At 46.5% G+C, this 21,889-nt stretch overlaps 2 protein-coding genes across 2 annotated transcripts; one reads left to right on the plus strand and one right to left on the minus strand.

The window, feature by feature from the left end:
* Positions 1,123-3,245, plus strand: LOC8081422 (cationic amino acid transporter 5). Its single transcript, XM_002454914.2, has one exon. It carries the CDS (start codon positions 1,242-1,244, stop codon positions 3,078-3,080), a length of 1,839 nt encoding a protein of 612 aa, XP_002454959.1. The 5' UTR covers positions 1,123-1,241; the 3' UTR covers positions 3,081-3,245.
* Positions 4,255-21,207, minus strand: LOC110433278. Its single transcript, XM_021455071.1, has 5 exons — positions 20,124-21,207; positions 17,729-18,809; positions 8,763-8,864; positions 8,174-8,324; positions 4,255-4,263 (listed from the first exon to the last, which is right to left on the minus strand). The coding sequence occupies exons 1-5, from the start codon at positions 21,205-21,207 to the stop codon at positions 4,255-4,257; spliced, it is 2,427 nt and encodes an 808-aa protein (XP_021310746.1).

A 21,889-nucleotide genomic window follows, 5' to 3' on the forward strand; every position in this document is an offset into this window, starting at 1 on the left:
ATCTCAAACGAACAGGCATATTTTTTTTTAAAAAAAGGAGGAGACTTCCTCTGCTTTTTAGAAAGCAAAAGTACAAAGTAAACAACGAACAGGCATATTGATCCAAAGGAGCCCTTAATTAATTTACCATCCATTCTACAATAATCCGGTACGTTCCTTCCATCACACTCACACACTTGATAATAATAATAGTATGTACCCATCATCTGTCAGGAAAACCTATTTTTAGCATCATGGCAAGTTTTGAAATCCCGTCCCGCACGAACGATCGTTTCCAGCGAATCCATCCCCGAGGGCACGCAACTCCGATGGAGTATTGGTGGCGGGTAGTATGAACAATCCAAACGACACAGCCGGAGCACGGCGCGCGTGATGGTGATGCCGCGTGATCCGCGGACGGCGGACGCCACTTGCGAGCGCCGGCCCCGACCCCGATGGGCGACTTTTTGGAGGCTTCCTCTCCGCTGTCCACGCTCCTCGCCCGTGTCGGGTTCCTCCGCGTGCCCGCATGTGGCTCCAAGGGCTACGGAGCTCTCGCCTTGCCGGCGTGCACCACCTCCCAGCGAATCTGTTGACCGACGAGCACCCATGCGGTACGGTCCTACCATCAGACGACTCAGCCCATGCGATTGCAATGCAATCATTCAAAGAAGCAGGTAATGTACGTGCGTTTGCTATCGGCCAACCGGAGCGCACATCCGCCGGCACCTATCCATTCCAGCCATCCAGGAACTATACAAGTACAAGAAAAACAGGACACATCGATCACAGTTCGCCTCAGATATGCATGGGCCAAGATACAACGTGCTTCTGCCTGCTCCAGCTGACGCTGCAGCAGCTGTTCATGGTTCATTTTCCAAATTTTGCCTTTGCAGTCCATCATCACTTCATAGTACGTCATATAATGCAGGAAAACGCAATGCGTCCAATCAGAACCGCCGGTTTTCCTGAAAAAAGATGGTTGGCGATCGGCGTCGCGCTGCAGTTCTAACACAGGACTTGGGACCCAATCGGTGTTTGAATAGGCAGCTGCGTGCCTGTGCCTCCATCCTGGGTCTTGCAGCGCAAAGCTCCAAGCCAAGACGTCCCGCTCGGTGAGACGGCGACCGAACGGAACGACCAATCCCGCACTCCCATATCTCCACGGCTGCCGCGGCCCAGTTCGCCACACACACTCCCCAGTCCCCAGTCCCCGCCTCCACACGAAGCGGGAGGGCAGCAGGATTGGCGTGAGTGCGACCATGGCGCCCGCGGAGCACGACGAGGGCGCAGGCAAGGCCGCGGTACCGGCGAGGAGCTACTGGCGGTGGCACAGGGACGACTTCTTCCCGGAGCCATCGTTCGCGAGCTGGGGCGCGTACCGTCGGGCGCTGGGCGAGACCCCCTCCCGCCTCCGGGACCGCCTGGCGGGGCGGTCCACCGACGCCGCGGAGCTGGGCGCGCTGCGGCGCCGGAGCGAGAACGAGATGCGGCGGTGCCTCACGTGGTGGGACCTCACCTGGTTCGGCTTCGGCTCCGTCATCGGCGCCGGCATCTTCGTGCTGACGGGGCAGGAGGCGCACGACCACGCGGGCCCCGCCATCGTGCTGTCCTACGTCGCCTCGGGCCTCTCCGCCATGCTCTCCGTCTTCTGCTACACCGAGTTCGCCGTCGAGATCCCCGTCGCCGGGGGCTCCTTCGCGTACCTCCGCGTCGAGCTCGGCGACGCCGCGGCCTTCATCGCCGCCGCCAACCTCATCCTCGAGAGCGTCATCGGCACGGCGGCCGTGGCGCGGTCCTGGACCTCCTACCTCGCGTCGCTCATCAACAAGCCCGCCAGCGCGCTGCGGATCCACGCGCCGGGGCTCGCCCCGGGTTACGACGAGCTTGACCCCATCGCGGTGGTCGTCATCGCCGTCACCGCCACGCTGGCCATGCTCACCGCCAAGGGCACCTCCCGCGTCAACTGGGTCGCGTCCGCCGTGCACGTCGTCGTCATCGGCTTCGTCATCGTGGCCGGGTTCATCCACGCCAACCCGGCCAACCTCAGGCCCTTCATGCCGTACGGCGTGCCGGGCGTGTTCCGGGCGGCGGCGATCGTCTACTTCGCGTACGGCGGCTTCGACAACATCGCGACCATGGCGGAGGAGACCAAGAACCCGTCGCGGGACATCCCGCTGGGCCTGCTGGGGTCCATGTCCGTGATCACGGCCATCTACTGCATCATGGCGCTGGTGCTGAGCATGATGCAGCCGTACACGGCCATCGACACGAGCGCCGCCTACTCGGTGGCGTTCGCCAGCGTGGGGATGCACTGGGCGCAGTACGTGGTGGCGCTGGGCGCGCTCAAGGGGATGACCACGGTGCTGCTGGTGGGCGCGCTGGGGCAGGCGCGCTACACCACCCACATCGCGCGGAGCCACATCATCCCGCCGGTGTTCGCGCTGGTGCACCCGAGGACCGGCACCCCCGTGCACGCCACCGCGCTCATCGCCGTCTGCAGCGCCTGCATCGCGCTCTTCTCCAGCCTCGACGTCCTCTCCAGCCTGCTCTCCGTCAGCACGCTCTTCATCTTCATGATGATGGCCACGGCGCTGCTCGTGCGGCGGTACTACGTGCGGGGCGTGACGACACGGACGCACGCGCTGCGGTTCACGGCGCTGCTGCTGCTCATCGTCGCGTCGTCGGTCGGCATCGCCGCGTACTGGGGCACGTCGCCGGAGCGGTGGCAGGGATACGTGGTGCTGGTGCCGGCGTGGGCGGCAGCCACGCTGGGCATCCAGCTGCTGGTGCCCGCGGCAAGGGCGCCCAAGGTGTGGGGCGTGCCGCTCGTGCCGTGGCTGCCCTCGCTGTCCATCGCCACCAACCTCTTCCTCATGGGCTCGCTCGGCAAGGACGCCTTCATCCGATTCGGCGTCTGCACCGCCGTCATGCTCGTCTACTACGTCCTCGTCGGCCTCCACGCCACCTACGACGTCGCGCACGGGGCGTGCGGCGGGGAGGAGGACGACGACGGGGACGCGGCCGCCGATGGAGAGAAGAAGAAGGTCGTTGCCGCGTCAGACGTGGAGAAGGCAGATGCAGCAGGCGGTGCACTTTAATTAGTCGATCAATCCAACAGTTCTATCGACTGTTCGTGTACCATGGCGCGCAAACGTGCATGCACAGTTACGCCTGTGAGTACGCGTACCAATACCAACTTCACGAGTGGCCTCAATATCTCTGATCACAGAATATTAAAGAATACGGACCTTATTATCCTCTAAGCTTGATTGGTTAAATTTTTAGAGAAAATCGTATCATCTTAAACTTGATTGATTAAATTTTAGAGAAAATCATCAACATTAATAACATGAAATAGGTATAGGTATAAAATATATATTCCATGATAAATCTAATTATTCTTATTTAGTAATATAAATATGATCAAACTAAAATGTCAAGCTTTATTTTTTATGGAGATGGTACTTGAATGTTTTGCAAGCAGGTCAATGATAGATTAGATGACAAATACCTCGGCGGTTGATTTAGCAAGGTAAGGGTACTTTTGATATTTGATCTCTTTCACCTATTTCTCGGAGACCATGAGAAATTGCTTTACCAAACATTTTCAAAAGAGTTGCATCTTTACCGAAAAAACTATGTTTTCATAGAAGTCAGAGCTAAAGTCATTTTCAAACAGACCACATAGCACTACCAAACAAAGTTCATAGTTGAAAATTATGGAATGCCGGACAAACATCGAACATGGACTCCGGTTACTTTTAGGACCTGAAATACAATCGGCCTTTCAATGGTGACATGTGGTCAGCAAGGCCGCGGGACGCGACCCAAGTTGGTCCGCTCCATGTTGCCGATGGTTACTTGCATGGAACTTTAGAGATTTAGAACGGATGATCAGTGGCGGAGCCAGGAATTATATATGGAGAGGCCGGACAATCAAATATATATAGTATACTATAAAATTTCAATATATATATACACTGACAAATTTGCAACAAAAAAATATAACGATAAGCATAAATGATTAAGGGAACTAACATGCTTCATTTAAATTTTACTCTGCGCATCTAAATCGCATCGAAGTCATCAATAAGTTGATCGGTTGTAAACTCCACTGCAATCTCCTTTTCAATGTAAATTATTAAGCAATCTCTTAGGAACCCATCTTCCATCTTATTCCAAAGTCTGGTTTTAACAAGTTCCATTGCAGAAAAGGCACGCTCTGTCGACTGTCGTATCGTAGCTGTGGAAACTGGTAGAGTTAGCACGAGCCTAATCAATCTGCAAAGAAAGAATATTATTAGCAAAAGCAACTCTAACAGTTTGCTAAAAGTACTTGGTATCTTAGGATTTTTGTCAAAACCATAAAAAAACAGCCTCTAACAAGTTGGCAAAACTATTTGGCAATTTTGCGAGCTTGGCAAAATTCCCCCTTCACTTGGCAAATATGCAAAGTCCTCCATCACTTGGTATCACGTGTATCTCAATTTGCCAACTAGTTTTGCCAACTTGTTGGAGGCTCAATTTTGTGATTTTGGCAAAAATCCTATAATGCAAGTTCTTTTGCCAAGCCCAAATAGCAAACTGTTGGAGAATGCCTATTTTTTCACTTGGCATTTGGTTTTGAAACTTGGCAAAACTATAGATTTGCCAAGTGAGTTTTAGCAAACTCTTGGAGTTGCTCTAAGAATGACTATGATTCTTTAAGAGAAAAATAACCAACTAATAGAGTTAGCACGACAAGCAGACTCAGATTTGTGTCTCGACGAAGGCAAGTATGGAACTGTTGTACCTGTACGTCGAGAAGGCTTGATTACCTACGTACATGGGCTAAATGGATAAATGGCTAATGAGTTTAGATCATATATCGGTATATGCATAGAAGTACAGAACTAATAATGAAAAGTTATTATTTTTTTCACGTAATATTGGATGGGGCCATGGCCCCCGCTGGCCCTCCCCTGCCTCCGCCACTGGGATGATGAAGTACCAAAAAAACGAATAATAACACCATACACACACAAGAAGAAAAGAATCTACCATGCCCCATTAGCAATTTGTCTCAACATGCATGGTGCCCATGTTATCCGTCTAGTATCACTTAGAATTAAAGCCTATTATCATTCTATCTCGACATGTAAGGTGTCCACCTTAGTAGTTAACTATCACTTACAATTAAAGCCCATTAGCATTCTATCTTGACATGTAAGGTGTCCACCTTAGCAGTCCATTATTACTTACAGTTAAAGCTCAGGGCATATGTATATGTATATGTATATGTATATGTATATGTATATGTATATGTATATGTATATGTATATGTATATGTATATGTATATGTATATGTATATGTATATGTATATGTATATGTATATGTAGATGTATATTTCTTATAATTCTAAACCTCACTAGAATATTATGACATACAAGGAGTACACCTCAGCAGTTCACTATCACTTGCAATTAAAGTTCACTAGCACAAGCAATACTTATATATCTATGTCAACGAGACACATCATCCACTAACAAATATTTAGTTGTTCATGTCAGCATGTCATGTTATCCACTAACATTAGTTTATTATAGTTAATCTCTTACTAAGAATTGTATGAATAGTTAAATTTCATTCCAAATTAGTAGTTTCGGCAGCAACGTACGGGGTGTTCTTCTAGTATTTTATAATCCTAAACCCCATTAGCATTTTATCTCGACATGCAAAATGTCTTCTAACTCAACGTCCATCACACGATCACTTACAGTCAAAGCCAACATCATTCTATCTCGACATACTAGATGTCCACATCAGCAGCCCATATACTTACAGTTAAAGTTCAGCGCACATGTAATTATAATATCCACGTCACTGAGACACATCATCCACTAACATACATTTAATTGTTCACATCAGCGTGCCACACTATCCGCTAACATTGGTTTATAATAGTCAATCCCTTCCTTAAGTAAATCTACGAATAGTTTAATATAATTCCAAGTCAGTAGTACCCTCAGCAACCACTACCAAAATAGTGGAGTTCTTCTAGTGTATTTAACTAGAAATAAAACACTACCAGTCTAGTCAAAACACTAGAAAATCTTTACTAGGAGGCATTTAGTAGGAAAATTATTTTGAATGGTAAAACACTAAGAGAACACTTCATCACTAGGAAAAATTAAAAGATCATGTTGTGAACGCACAGGATATACTTCTAGTTGTACATAAAGCTTATGACAACAAGATAAAGGTAAAAGAAAAATATTTGTCACTATTATGTTAGAATATCAACACACGAGTGACGGTTTCAAGTACGCATATGTTTAACACACGTGAATGTGGGGGTGCGATGTGGATAGTTGTTAATTGAGATGGAAAATTTTGTAAAGCAATTGATAACTAAATCTTATTATAACCTTGACAAAAATTTCCTGGCAAAACTGTGTGGAAACAAAATTGTGCAAGAAGTGTATAAGAAAAAGGCAATAATTTCCTGACAAAAACAAGAGAGATCAAAACAACACAGACATCGCATCTGGCCCAATAGGTTCGTACTTAACAGCTGTGCATTAGGCCCATGCACTACAGTGCTGGTACGTCATAGGGCTGGAATTCTAGGTGGGTCGGGCGATCGGGCCTTACGGCAGCGATGCAAAGCGAGAAAGCAGAACGTTTGATCCGTCCGCTACCATTTTTTTTAAAAAACCCAGGGCTATTTTAATCATTTTCTATCTAGAATATACGATGCCAGTTTGATTTTCCCCACGACATATGTGGACAGTTGGATGTTTTTTTTTAAGAGCACGTTTGGGTTGTTTTGCTCATCCAGCCAGTTCCATTCAAGTTTTACTCTTCATTGTTTAAATTCTTAGGGGGGAAAAAAAATGCAACTCTAGTTTTGGCATAGTTAAATTAAACATCCTCCTTCCCGACGGCGACGGGCGACGGGCGTGGGAGCTTCATTCATGAATCACGCGCTGCTCTATAGACTAGCGCATATCTGCATCACCTCCCATACCGGTCGGGCGTCCGGGCGACGCGCCGCGCCAAGCGCTTGCCGGCGGTGCGTTGAACCATCGCAATCCTGCTCTCGTGCGTGCTTGGATTGGAGACACCGTACGTACCGGTACGTGCCACAGGGCGATCGAGCCAGGCGAAGGCGATCGAACAAGTCAGCAACTGGCGGCTGGGCGGGCGGGCGGGCGCCGCTGCTTTCCCTTTCGAGGGCGGGTCGATCGATTCGGGCCACTAGCTTGGGGACCGATCGATCACCTCACCCATGGATGGATGCATCTGTGACAGCGGAGGTAGCCAGCAGCAGTACTCGATCGGCAACGTAACCAACCTGTTAATTGGCATCATTCTTTGCTCACCGAGCGAGATCACTGGGGAATTCTTTTCTCATCAGGCATGTTTGGTGATCTTGCTGGCCGCTGCTCGTTAGTGATCTTGCGATTCGCGCGCGGGGCAGGCAAGACTAGCAGGTATCATAGGTTTGCAGGTGGTCCGGCTCCGGCCGCACGACGAGCAGGATCCAGCAGGAGCCCGGGCCGGTTTGGGCAGCATCAGATGGCTGACTGGACGTGACGTACCGGACCAGAGCTGATGGACGCACGGACGGACGGCAACAAACTAGCAGGCGTACGTCGTCGACGTCCATGTCGATGGATGGATGGATGGATGGATGGATGGGCGAGCGCGCGAGAGAGGTGGGGCTAGCTAGCTAGCTGTGGAATGGCCTGTATGGCCGCGCGTCCAGGTTCATGGCACGCTACTGTCGCTGCCAACGAGCCACGCGGGCCGCGGGCGCGCGGACGGAGCTAGCTAGGCGCGCGGACGCGTACCCTGCCTTTTGGGCTTCTATTACCAGCATAAAAAACACTCTAGTAAATAATTGTGTTATTCAGGTGCATAAAGGAAATTCTAGCATTTGGTCCACGCCTTGGTGTGACATTTGGAATGAAATTTACAACCATCTTAATCTACCTGTCACGATTAACAATCTACCTAGTCGCATAGCTGATCTCTGGGACTCTCACAATCTCTCTTGGAACAATGATATTATCAACTTAATTTTTGACATGCAAGCGGCTATTTCTATCAACAAAGTAAAACCTGTGCCTTCAAATGAAAATGACAGAATCATTTGGAAACCCGCCAACAATAGGGATTGCTCTGCAAAAAAACGCCTTCCGTTACCTTAACAATATGTCCAGGTTTCAGCTCCCAAACCAAGGCCCCAGAAGTATCACAAATGAAGCGATGGGCATCCTCAAACGTGTCTGGAACTGTAAAAACATCTCTCCAGTCATTAAAACTTTCATCTGGAGACTCATAAGAAGAGCCATTGCTACAGGAGAGCGTGTGAGCGCCTTCACTGACAAAACTGACAAAGCTTGTGCTCTCTGTGGCTTTACAGAAAATGATATGCATCTGTTCTTCCATTGTGAGTTTGCCAGAGCTGTCTGGTTCTCTGCCAAAACCCCTCTGCTTTCTTCTGTTTTGCCTCAGGAACATGATAGGGTGCAACAATGCCTGGCGCAAATCATAAGTCCTCAAGTCTCGGATGAAATTTTAACGCAAATCACTACTTATCTGTGGTTTATTTGGAAAGCCAGGAATGATCTTCGCTTTCGCAAACGCAGTTGGTCTGTTTTGCAGGTCCACTTGGCGGTACATGCGCACATTCATTCTTTCTCTAAGGTGCTCCTGAAAGAGCAAACCCAAAACTTAATGGAGATGATTTCAGCAGAGAACAATCAAGTACAGGTCCAGGCAAGGCACTTACCTAGTGCGCCCCAGAGCAACTTCCAGCACATGCAAAACAACAAAACTCTTTGCAGGTTCCGTGAGACACTCAGTGATGCACGGTGTTTCACTGATGCTTCCACTGATCCAGATGTGACACACAGTTCGCCAAGGAGAGCGAGGTTAGGAATCTTCTTTCTTGACCCAAGAGCCAACAACAGCTATTACATCAAGCTGCAGATCAACAATATCACCTCTGTCGTTATGGCTGAGGCTGCTGCCTTAGCTTTCGCTGCAGCCATCGCATCGGCACTTGGCCTTCAAGATATCACCTTTCTCACAGACAGTCAAATGCTGGCAAATTATTTCAATGGACAAAATCTCAGTTGTCCCCCTTTCTGGGATGCCAAATCTTTCACCCAGAAATTTCTCAATTTTAATGCTGGCAAAAGATCTCAAGTTCTTAAAATTCCAAGAAGTAGGAATTCCACAGCTCCCTCGTTAGCGAGCTCAGCTTTTAGACTGTTTAGATTTAATTGTAATCCGGTGAGCTATTCTTGTACCAATGCCAATCATGTATGCAGTTGCCCACTGCGATTGGCACTGCAAAATGTAAACTGGGACATAGTCTCCTTCGTTGCAGCTTCCTGCTGCTAATAATAAAGTTGCCATTTGTCAAAAAAAAAAATCTCAATCTATGCATGCACGGACATCCAAGTAGGGAGAGGCCGGCGGTCGGTGGTGTGGTGCACGAGCGGGCTCGTCTCGTAGGCTCGTAGCACGGTATAGGTACGTAGCAGCAGTTACGAGCACAGTGTACTACAGTACTATATATGACACGTAGATGTCCTGACCACCCGCCGGGAAGAATTGAACTCGCCCGAAACCCGCCGGCATATCCCGGGGCGAGAGATTCCGGCATGTTTGGATGTTAGCTATAGTTTACCATAACTAACTTTAGGCAAGTGTGGCAAGCCACAAAAAGTGTGGCTAACAAATTGGTTGCCACACTTTGCCATGTCTAAAGAAATCTTGCCACACTTTTTAACTCTATGACATGTGGAGCCCAAAAAAATCATATACCTAAGCTTAGTTGTCAACCAAACACTTGACAACTTGATCAAACTTGCTTAAGATAAAGTGTGGCTAGCAACCAAACAGTCTCTCCATGCGGTGTGTCTCCGCCAACACCAGCAGATCATAATTAACGAACAGAATCCCCCACGCTCCACTCCACGAGCAGGAAGCACGGTCCCGGCCGGTTTTCCCGTCTGATGATCGGCGACGCACTGCACGCACGCGAGACGGCGCGCGCGATCCAGAGTCGCGGTCGCCCGCCGCGCGCGCGCGGTCAGGTGACTGCGAGACGGAGTCGGCATCGGCGAGCGCAGTGGCCAGGGGGGGACGGCCCCGGCGGGCACCACGCGTCGCAGCCCAGGTGCCTGGACCACCGGGGGGGGCGCCGGGTCTCGGGTTCGGCTGGCCGGCCGGCGGCCCCTAGCTAGGTAGCTAGCTCGTTGCCGTGGACCTGTAGGTAGGGGTCTCCTCCTGAGTGCTGACCGGCCGGTCACCTGTGCGGTGGGTGAGACTAGTAGTGTGCCAGTTGCCGACCGCGCGCCGGCCGGCCTGCATCGGCCCATCCCATCCCATCACGCATTCGCGCTCGCGCCCGTGCCGGCCGCTCGGCTCGGGTCACCACGGCGGGCCACACGTACGTACTACTGTGCATGGCAGAGCAGCACGACGCCCCTCGCCAAGGCCCAAGAGACACTTTACTGTAGATTCCAAGGCTCATGGCTCATGCTCATCCATGGCCAGATGGCCTATCGGCATTTGTTTTTTTTTTTAACTCTACAAGTCTACATTGCTGCCTGATACTCTGATAGATGCATGGCGGTAATCAGCGTGCTGATGAGGATGCAGATCTACTGTACGAGTGCGATCCGTCCATTTCCTCTGGTTGCATGCAGACACGTCGTCGTCGTCCGATCCAGCGCCATGCAAGTTGCTGCCGTGCGTCCGTGCTTGCATGTGCACCCTGGACCAAGCGGCTGATAAGAGCGCAGGCTAAAGTACAAGCGCCTGTTCAGTCACCAAGTGTCAACTCGGACGCGCACTGCTGGACTATCAGGCGTCCGTATGTGGAGGACTCAAACAATCTCAACTCGATAAAATACAAATACAAATAATAATAACACTTATGATTGTGTATAAGCATTATTAGGCTGGTTCCAATAGATGTTTCACGTCCCAGTTTCTTCCAAAACACTCTCATGTGTTGGAAATATTGTTGACAAGAAGTTTTATTCTCATAAAACTTTTATCATCTCTCTTTAGATATTTTCTTATTTAATGCACATGAAATTTCTATTGAGACTACTAGCCTTGGATTAACTATGTCATATTTTTTTTCGTAGTTAACCTGTCTAGAGATATTATAGTATTGATACTATTTTTTTTTAAATCTAATTAAAGTTAAGATTGACGACTCCTCGAAATACAAATACGTGAGGGAAACTTAGGCCTTGTTTAGTTCTAAAAAATTTTGCAAAATTTTTCAGATTCCCCGTCACATCGAATCTTTATACTCATACATTGAGTATTAAATATAGATAAAAATAAAAACTAATTGCACAATTTGGTCGAAATTGACGAGACGCATCTTTTGAGCCTAGTTAGTCCATGATTGGATAATTTTTGTCAAATACAAACGAAAGTGCTACGGTGTCGATTTTGCAAAAAAATTTGGAACTAAACAAGGCCTTATTTTAGGACAAAATAAGTGAGCACTGCTCCTATTGCATGTCCTGATCATGATTGATGCCTCCACCTGCATCAACAGTTGAGCGCACAAAAATCCATACTCATGAGTCATGATTCACGGAGGAAGCTAGGGTCTTGTTTAGTTCCATTTTTTTTCAAATAGAAATAGTATCACTTTCGTTTGTATTTGACAAATATTATCCAATCATATACTAACTAGACTCAAAAGATTCGTCTCGTCAATTCCGACCAAACTGTGTAATTAGTTTTTATTTTCATCTATATTTAATGCTTTATGCATGCGTCTAAAGATTTGATGTGACGAAGAATCTGAAAAATTTTGCAAAATTTTTTAGAACTAAGGCCTTGTTTAGTTCGCAAAAATTTTCAAGATTTCCCGTCACATCGAATCTTTGGTCGCATGCATGGAGCTTTAAATATAGACGAAAATAAAAACTAATTGCACAGTTTACCTGTAATTTGTGAGATGAATCTTTTGAGCCTAGTTACTCCATAATTGGACAATGTTTGTCAAATAAAAACGAAAGTGCTACAGTAGCCAAAAACCCAAAATTTTGCCAACTAAACAAGGCCTAAACAAGGATCGAGGCTGAGGCTACCATAGAAAAAACACCACCACTCCGTTGTCTGATCCTGGTTTTTAAGCACGAGGGGGAAATGGAAACCGTCGCTAGCTTGTGGCTCGATCGCGCCTCGAGTGAACGGATGAACATGAAACATTCATGCATGCGTTCATCATTTCAGGTGTCCCCATGCATGTCAGCCAGCCTTGCAGGCTACTGCGGCGGCCTCTCATCTTTATCGCTCGGGCCTTGTTTAGTTCACTCCGAATTCTCTGTCACATCGAATATTGCGGCACATACATGAAGCATTAAATATAGATAAAAATAAAAACTAATTACACAGTTTGTCTGTAAATCACGAGACAAATCTTTTGATCCTAGTTAGTTTATGATTGGATAATATTTGTCAAATAAAAACGAAAGTGCTACAGTAGCGAAATTCGAAATTTTTCGAAACTAAACAAGGCCTCGTAGACACTGCTGGATTCGGTCGGGCAGGTGGCTGATTTGTCTGTGTGAACCGCAGCTACGGCTACTACAAGCATCCAGCTACATGAAGGAGAATTCAGGTGTCACTGGCCGTTCTAGACACCTGAACGCATGTTGCCGTTTGGAAATTGGATCCACAACGAGGTTATTGGCTTTGTTTCTCCTGCTGGTTTCGCTGGGTTCTTTTTATTTCATCTGACGGCTCACCATCTGATCCATGCAATGCAACGGGAGCATTACAAATTCAGGGCACGCCCAACGCGGGCTATATGCCCCAGCCTCCATGTAGATCAAGATGCAGAGGCTGCTCATCTCACAATGCAGGCAGCTAGGCTGCTTTGGACTTGGTACCATGGAGAAACATGCATACATCAGCAACTTTATTACCGGTCCCACGGTGCATACTATTCCTCCTTCCTATCTTCTCACAACGCGAGTTGCCTACACTTTTTTGTCAGACGAGGCATACGCAGCTTCTGCAAGCGCTTCTGACTCTCTACGAAGCAACCATCGACGTGGGCAGCACGCCAGCGAGGCGCGTTGGAGAAGCCCTCAGGCCTTGTTCAGTTCCCAGAAAATTTTGCAAAATTTTTCACATTCCCCGTCACATCGAATCTTTAGACGCATGCATGGAGTATTAAATATAGACGAAAATAAAAACTAATTGCACAGTTTGGTCGGAATTGACGAGACGAATCTTTTGAACCTAGTTAGTCCATAATTGGACAATATTTGTCAAATACAAACGAAAATGCTACAGTGTCTATTTCCCAAAATTTTTCGGAACTAAACAAGACCTCAGTAGCAGACTAGCAGAATACTGCCTGCAGGATGCAACACACACTTCAGATCGCGAGTCGCCGTCGCTGCTGCGATCGCCGGTTCGGCACTGTGGCTCTACAGTGGCGACGAAAGAGACCTGCCCTGAATTCTCCTGCAATTGGTGTATCATATCATGGGCCGGGGCCCCCCTCCTGGATCCAACCATTTCGTCAATGACAGTCGACAGCCGGACAGCGAGGCAATTTGACGGCTGCTCCTGCTCACATCACCCACTCACTACTCAAATGCAAATTATCGATGATGCCTACACATGGTCCGTGCTCTCTCCTTCTCCCCTCTGCCTGTCTCCCTCTCTCTTTTTCTGTGTAAAATAAGTGGACAGGTAATTTATTAGGTTTTGCTCTAATTAGGTAATTTATTAGGTTTTGCTCTAATTTGTCCCATTATCTAAAAATCAGCTAACATATTTACGCCGAACGATATTCTTTCCTTCCATATGTATCCATCCACGCTATTCGGTAAAAAGATTTTTGCTATATATCTGTCCCTTTTTTTGTTCTTACATTCAAAATTTGTCCTCAAATATAATGCATTTTAGAGAACAAAACCTAATTTCGCATTAAATACTTTCTACTATTTGTCAGTCAATCATTATAAATCAAGTTGATAATAGCGTCCGATTAGGGAAAAAAAACAAGAGTAGATGTGTCTTTTATGTTCTCTTTTAATTTGTTTTAAAAAAAATCTAAAATGCACTATATTATAGGACAGATGGAGTACAATGAGAAGAAATAACTGTGAAGTGACTCGTTACCTTTGCCCCCCGGGGGGGGCACAACAACTAGTTTGATATTACCGAGAGCTTAGCCTACCTAGGCCCTTGGTTTGCGAGTTAAATTTTAATTTCCATCACATCAAATGTTTGGACACATGCATGAAGCACTAAATATAGAGTATTTACAAAACTAAAAACATAACTAGAGAGTAATTTGTGAGACGAATCTTTTAAGTCTTATTAGCCCATAATTAGATAATAATTACCAAATAAAATGAAAATACGGTACCTGTTAAACTTTAACACTCCAATCAAAATCCCTTTAGTTGTTATTCCAACAATCGAATCCCACATCTTTTCACACATCGTGTCACGTCAATGAATCAATCGCGCCCTCCGTTTTCGCTCAAGTTACTGTCGAAATCTAATGCCGATAGCGATCTGCTGGAACGGAACGTGTGTGAAAGCTTGTGTGGAGGAGCTAGAACGGGAGTATCAATCCACGTTGCAATTCGACGCATAGTAGATGGCTACTGACAGTGACGACAAGTAAAAACGAAACCACAAAAAAGACTCAAGAACAGCGAAACATTCGCTGAACAGAGAGCGATCTCGAGGATCGTCTCAAATGCAGTACTGGTACAACGAACGAGCCTCCATCGAACATATGCATGCCATGTAGCTAGTGCTATTTTTTGACGCTAGGAAACATACATCTAGTTCTTGATTCGTGTGTTTGGAAAGGGGAGAATCGAGAATGACGGCCCAAGATAACATGATATCTCTGAACTGAATTTTGCAGATATTTGTTTTTTTAGATTTCGAGCAGATATTTGTTTGGTGGGCATGGATCGATGGGGGGTGAAGGGATCGCACCTAACTAGCTAGTTCCTGAACCAGCAACTATGCCAAACCTCATGTGCTGCCAGCGTTTTGATAGAGAAGTTAGACCGAAACTATATCGGCAAATTAACTGCATGATGCGAGCTTTTGAAACCAATACAGACTTTTTACAAAAAAAGATGACCTCACAAGAAGTTCACATCTATTTTGGAAAAGATTAGCGCAATGGCATTCTTCCAATCGCATTCGAGTACTAGAAAGTCGATGGCAGGCTATGTGGTCCTTGCCTCTCCAGTAGAGAAAGAACGGGGAAATAAAAACACGTTTGCTCTTCTCCAACGTCAGGTGTCGTGCACCACCTTCTCTTCCTAGTTGGTAATTACCCATAAATCATTAAAAATTAATATATTTTTATAAGAAAAAAAGTTATTTTTTCTAAGATATATTAATCATATCAAATCATATTTTTTGTATAGATTAAATAAAGATAATTTTATATAAAAAAATATAGATTTTGAGTTTTTTTTATTTGATATATATATATATATATTCAGCCATGTGGGAAATTTAGACTTTTTACACGATTTGACATCGTTAAAGCCAAATCTGACTGAAAAGACATAAAGGATAAAAGAGTTTAGAGTAATGACACATGCGAGAACTTAACTTCTTTAATGACTTGGAAAAAATTGCTAACTTTACTGTCCGTACGAGTAAAAAAAAGTGACTGGTGATCTGTTACAAGTTTATATATCGACTGATTATTGAATGTTAATATTATGTTTTAGCGCCGTTGTCCAACACTAATTGTTGACTGTTATGTATGTAGTGATAGAAGATGCCCCAAGATCTGGACAATACCTGATCGAGTACGCCTACGTGGGTTGAGAAATATCTGGCACTGGCACAGAACCACTTGACAAACCCCCAATGCAATAAACCAAGCAGCCAAGCAATGACAACTTAACCTTAAGTCATCGTTAAGATGTACACGGCACCTCTTTTACCTTTGTCGATAAAAAGGATCATGACAGCCAACCACTTGTAAATCTACCTTTCCTATTTCTTGATTCTTAGTTGAAGATAATAATGGACAACTCACATGGAGCTATACGAGAGACATCTCTCCTTTTCAGGGGTGTACCATGCATGCAGGCATCGCCTAGCTAGGGCCGTGCCTAGGGCTATGACAAGGATGTCTGGACGAGTGGATGTGGAGGTTTAGGTCATGTAATTAACTAACTCTTTGGTCTTCTACATTTAGTTTAGAGAAGGGAAAGGTTTACTGTAGAAAAGAAAAAAAAAGAAAACGTTTTGTGTGATCGAACTCAACAAAACATTCTTGGAAAACGTCATTTCAAGTTTTCAACCAACTTAAATTCAAAACACAAACTTAAAGCTACTAGCCAGGGATTTCTAATATATTGGATTGGATCATTGAAGTGTGCATAGTATGCAGTGACCGATCTAGGATTTAAAATCTATTTTTTTTGGTGAATATAGGATTTAAAATCTATGGTATAGAAATAGGAGGTAACGGGATGACCATCCTGGTTCCCGGTTCCGTGTTTATATAGTGAAGGGAAGAGCCCTCTTCGTGGCTGTACATGGAGATCGTTTACAATAAAGACTTGACTTAATCTACAAGCTCTTCTAGCCTATGCATGTATGGCGTCTATTCAATACTGCTGAATATTGTGCCATGTGTCATGCTTCTAACATATTCAACACACTAACATGCACCGCTAACACACACACTATTTTCAGCTACTATATTCTAACATCCTCCCTCAATCTCAGCCACTTTGGAGGTTGAGATTGTCTCTAAATTTCTTCAATTTGATTACCGGTAATGCTTTGGTGAAGCCATCAGCTAACTGATCTCCAGTTGAGATAAACCTGACTTCTAGTAATTTTTGTGCCACCCTTTCTCTGACAAAGTGAAAGTCTATTTCGATATGCTTTGTTCGTGCATGAAAAATTGGATTTGCAGAAAGGTAGGTTGCACCTAGATTATCACACCATAGTCGTGCTCTAGGTGGGTGCCTAACCCCAAGTTCATTCAACAACTTCTGGACCCATATCATTTCTGCAGTTGCATTGGCGAGTGCTTTATATTCAGCTTCAGTGCTTGATCTTGACACTGTTGGTTGCTTTTTAGCAGTCCAAGAAATCAGGTTGTTGCCAAGAAATACAGCAAAACCTCCAGTAGATCTTCGGTCATCCACACAACCGGCCCAATCAGCATCTGAGAAGGCACTTACTAACATGGATTCAGATTTGCTAAACTTAATGCCAAGTTTGGTGGTCCCTTTGATGTACCTCAGGATCCTTTTAACAGCGCTCCAATGTATAGTGGTAGGTGAATGTAAGAACTGACATACCTTGTTTACTGCGAAGGATATATCTGGTCTTGTTAGGGTTAAATATTGCAATGCTCCTACCACACTACGGTACTTAGTAGCATCTTCAGATCCAAGTTTGTTCCCATCTTCTATACTTAGTTTCTCTGAGCTGCACAGTGGTGTATCAACAGGATGACACTTGTCCATACCAGATCGTTTTAGTACCTCTGTGGCATATCTCTCTTGGGTGAGAAGCATACTAGTGTTTCCCCTCTTGACTTCGATGCCCAAGAAATAATGAAGGTCACCTAAGTCTTTAAGTGCAAAGTCATGTTGCAGATCAACAAGCAAGGCCTTGGTAGCATCGGGAGATGAACTAGCTACTATAATATCATCAACATAAACAAGGACAAATAGAGTGTACCGTCCCTTGTTGAAGTAGAAGAGTGATGCATCTGCCTTGGAAGGAACAAATCCAAGAGACTCAAGTTTTGCACAAAGACGAGCATGCCATGCTCGAGGAGCTTGCTTTAGGCCATAAATAGCTTTGTCTAGTTTGCAAACATAGCCTGGATACTTGGAGTCAACATAGCCAGGTGGTTGATGCATATACACTTCCTCTTGAAGGACACCATGAAGAAAAGCATTTTTGACATCCAATTGGCGAAGAGACCATCCTCTGGATAGAGCTACAGCCAAAACAATGCGAATTGTTGCAGCTTTGACAACCGGACTGAAAGTGTCCTCATAGTCAAGACCATAGCGTTGTCGATAACCTTTGGCCACCAAACGCGCCTTGTACCGTTCAACTTGACCATCAGCTCTCTTTTTGATCTTGTACACCCATTTGCATCCAATGACATTCTTGCCACGTGGAGGTGGGACCAAATGCCAAGTGTGATTATTGAGAAGAGCACGATGTTCTTCATCCATAGCCATAGACCAACGTTTATCTTGCATGGCATCATCAACAGACGATGGCTCTTCTGTCGTGGCAAGGTTACACCAGCGGACAGTGCCGTCAGTGCGGCGCTTAGGCTGCAGAATTCCATGCTGAGAACGAGTGGCAGGACGAGGTGGTACTGGAATAGAGGGAGTCGGTGCAGACGTGCATGTAGGAGCCGCACCAAGTTCAGGAATAGACGCACCAGACTCCACGGCCAAATTTGGTTGTGCGGCCGCATGCTGCTGCGATGAAGCTGCACCAAGTCCAGGAATAGGCATTCCAAACTCTGAGGCCAAATTTTGTTGTGCGACCGCATGATGTTGCGACGAAGCACCACCGAGTCCAGAAATAGGCGTTCCAGACTCCATGGTCGAATCTGGTTGGGCAGCTGCATGCTGCTGCGACGAAGATGGATCGGATGCGACGGGGTCAGCGGTTGGCCCTGACAAGGCCGCATCTCCAATGGTTGGAGGAGGGCCTGATAGACTCGCAGCTGCGCCTGAAGTCGTTAGCGATCCGGAGAGGAAGCCGATCCCATTTGTGCATGTGCTTGTTTCACCTGCAGTCATCAATTCTCCAGTAGAATTTGATGATGAGTTAGTAGGTAATGAAGAACTCACACACTGATCAAGTACTTGAGTTTTCCCAAATGTGGAGGTTGGGTTGAGAAGGATATCAGGTAGAAGGGTAAGCTCTGCACGGAGTTGGGCACCCGCATTAGGATGAAGTTTGGAAAATGGAAATAGATGTTCATCAAACACCACATCACGGGAAATATAAATGCGACCAGTAGTGGGCTCAAGACATTTGAACCCTTTATGATGGTTACTGTAACCAAGAAATACACATTTTTTTGATCGAAACTCAAGCTTTCGAGGATTAAAAGGTCGAAGGTTGGGCCAACATGCACATCCAAAGGTGCGAAGAAACATATAGTCAGGAGCTTGTCCATGAAGACGTTCATGAGATGTGTCGTGGTCTATGACTTTGGTGGGTAGTCGATTAATAAGAAAGACAGCTGTGATGAATGCCTCATCCCAAAATTTGAGAGGCATAGAAGCATGGGCTAAAAGAGTGAGGCCGACCTCGACAATGTGTCGATGTTTGCGTTCGGCGGCACCATTTTGTTGATGTGCGTGAGGGCATGAAATGTGATGGGATATCCCTACACGTTTAAAGAAGGAGATAAGAGTTTGATATTCACCACCCCAGTCTGTTTGCATAGCACGGATTTTGCAATCGAATTGACGCTCAACAAGTTGCTGAAAATCAAGAAAGCATCGAAACACCTCAGATTTTTGACGAAGTAAATAGATCCAAGTATGTTTACTATAATCATCAATGAAACTTAAATAATATTTATTCTGACCGACAGATTTGGGAGCGGGGCCCCATACATCAGAAAAAACAAGATCAAAAGGGTGTTTTGACACACTAGTTGACCTAGGGTAGGGCAGCTGGTGGCTTTTTCCTTGTTGACACGCATCACAAATACTATGTTGACTGGAATCTTGAACAAAAGGGAGCTTATGGTGGTTGAGGACACGCTGAACTACTGGAGTGGATGCATGACCAAGTCGATGATGCCATAGCGAGGTGGATGGTTTGATGGTGGCAAGCACTTCTTTGTTGGATGACTGGAGTGGGTAGAGGCCACGCTCACATCTGCCTTGGAGTAGGGTTTTCTTTGTTCCCTGCTCCTTGACCAAAAAATGATCAGGGTGAAACTCAAGAAACACATTATTATCACGAGTAATGCGATTGACAGAGACAAGATTCTTATTTGCTTCTGGGACATGAAGTATGTTACGTAGACGAAGGTTGCTATTAGGGAAACTCAAAGTACTGTGACCAATGTGATTGATCTTCATACCTGATCCGCTAGCGGTGTGTACATGGTCGTTGCCGTTGTAGCGATCGCGGATTGTAAGTTGATCTAGCTCGCTAGTGATGTGGTCCGTGGCACCAGTGTCCATGTACCAGTTGGTGTCCACGCCGTAGGAGGTTGTTGCTGCGGATGCACACTTCTTTGGTGGGTAGCCGACATACTTGTAGCAGCGATCCGCACCATGGCCTTCCCTGCCACAAATCTGGCAGATCACACCTTCGAGAAAGGTGTTGTTGGTGAAGTTGTTGTTGTTGTTGTGGCCACCACCACGACCACCATTCCGACCGCTGTTGCGGCCACGCCCGAAGCCGCCGCGACCACCACCACCACGGCCGCCACGGGAATAGGAAGGACGACCACCACGACGGCCGCCCTTTTCTGCAGAGTTGACGGAGGAGTGGGAGCCGCCATCGCGGATCTCACGGCGTTGTTCATGGCTCACGAGCTGAGCCTGGAGCTCTGGGAGAGAAATCGGGTCGGTACGGTTTGCAACCGCAGATGTAACCGACTCGAACTCCTCTCCAACACCCATGAGGATGTAGGAGACGACCTCATCGTCGTCCAGCTTCTTGCCCGCCGACGCCATCTCGTCGGCCAAGCCCTTCATCTTGGTGAAGAATTCCGCCACGGTTGACGACCCCTTGGTTGCCGTGGCGAGTGCCATCCGCGTGGACATGATCCGGGCGCGGGACTGGGACGCTTGGAGCGTCTGGATTGCGGCCCACAATTCGGCCGCCGTGGTCGCGTCCGCGACCTGGGAGAAGGTGTCCTCGGAGAGGGATGTGAAGAGGTAGCTGCGGACTTGGCTGTCCTTGGCCAACCACTTCTCATATTCCGGATTGACGGCCGGTTCCGCCTTGTTGCCCGCCGCCGCAGCAGCGGCGGCGTCGACCTCAAGAAACTCAGGAGGGGGTTTGGTGGTGGGTTTGGTGAAACTCCAGAGCTGAGCGCCCTGCAGAGTGGCTGTGACTTGAGCAAGCCACATGTTGTAGTTGCTACGAGTTAGTTTCTTGGTTACTGGTGGGAGAAAACTAAAGAAGGAAGCGGCAGCTTCAGAGGAGGTTGCCATGAGGATCGATGTATCCGTGAGGATTTTTAGGCTCTGAATACCATATAGAAATAGGAGGTAACGGGATGACCATCCTGGTTCCCGGTTCCGTGTTTATATAGTGAAGGGAAGAGCCCTCTTCGTGGCTGTACATGGAGATCGTTTACAATAAAGACTTGACTTAATCTACAAGCTCTTCTAGCCTATTCATGTATGGCGTCTATTCAATACTGCTGAATATTGTGCCATGTGTCATGCTTCTAACATATTCAACACACTAACATGCACCGCTAACACACACACTATTTTCAGCTACTATATTCTAACATATGGGACTAAACTTGTTGGCCCTAAGTCAATTAACACAATATTACACATAAACACATAATTGCAAAATTTATAAAGGAGTTAAATATATCTGAGGCCTCACAATTTATACATTGTCGCTATACGAACGAAATGATGAGACAACTCTACACCTTTTCTTCGAGTGCCCCTACTCTCGTAAGTTCCGGGGGTTGGTTTGCACTTTGGAGTGGTTGCTTGAAGCTTCATCTGCTGCAGTCGAGGGAGGAAACTGAACTGGAAGACTGGTTTGTACAAGTTCTCAATGGAGGAAGAAAGATGGGACATAGGCTAGCAATCGTGACTCTTTAATGCTTATATGGAAACAAAGGAACACGGTCATTTCCAGGGCAGCAGG

This window comes from Sorghum bicolor, chromosome 3 (assembly GCF_000003195.3).
Source record: "Sorghum bicolor cultivar BTx623 chromosome 3, Sorghum_bicolor_NCBIv3, whole genome shotgun sequence".
NCBI classification, from domain to species: Eukaryota; Viridiplantae; Streptophyta; class Magnoliopsida; order Poales; family Poaceae; genus Sorghum; species Sorghum bicolor.

Excerpts from the sequence above, each read along its gene's own strand:
- LOC8081422 (XM_002454914.2), top strand. The coding sequence starts at position 1,242 with ATGGCGCCCGCGGAGCACGACGAGGGCGCAGGCAAGGCCGCGGTACCG.
- LOC110433278 (XM_021455071.1), bottom strand. The coding sequence starts at position 21,207 with ATGGCAACCTCCTCTGAAGCTGCCGCTTCCTTCTTTAGTTTTCTCCCA. Across the intron at positions 18,810-20,123 it reads ACACACCGCTAGCGGATCAG|GTGAAACAAGCACATGCACA; the intron begins GTATGAAGATCA and ends TGATGACTGCAG. Across the intron at positions 8,325-8,762 it reads GTTGCTCTGGGGCGCACTAG|CAATGGCTCTTCTTATGAGT; the intron begins GTAAGTGCCTTG and ends GCTCTCCTGTAG.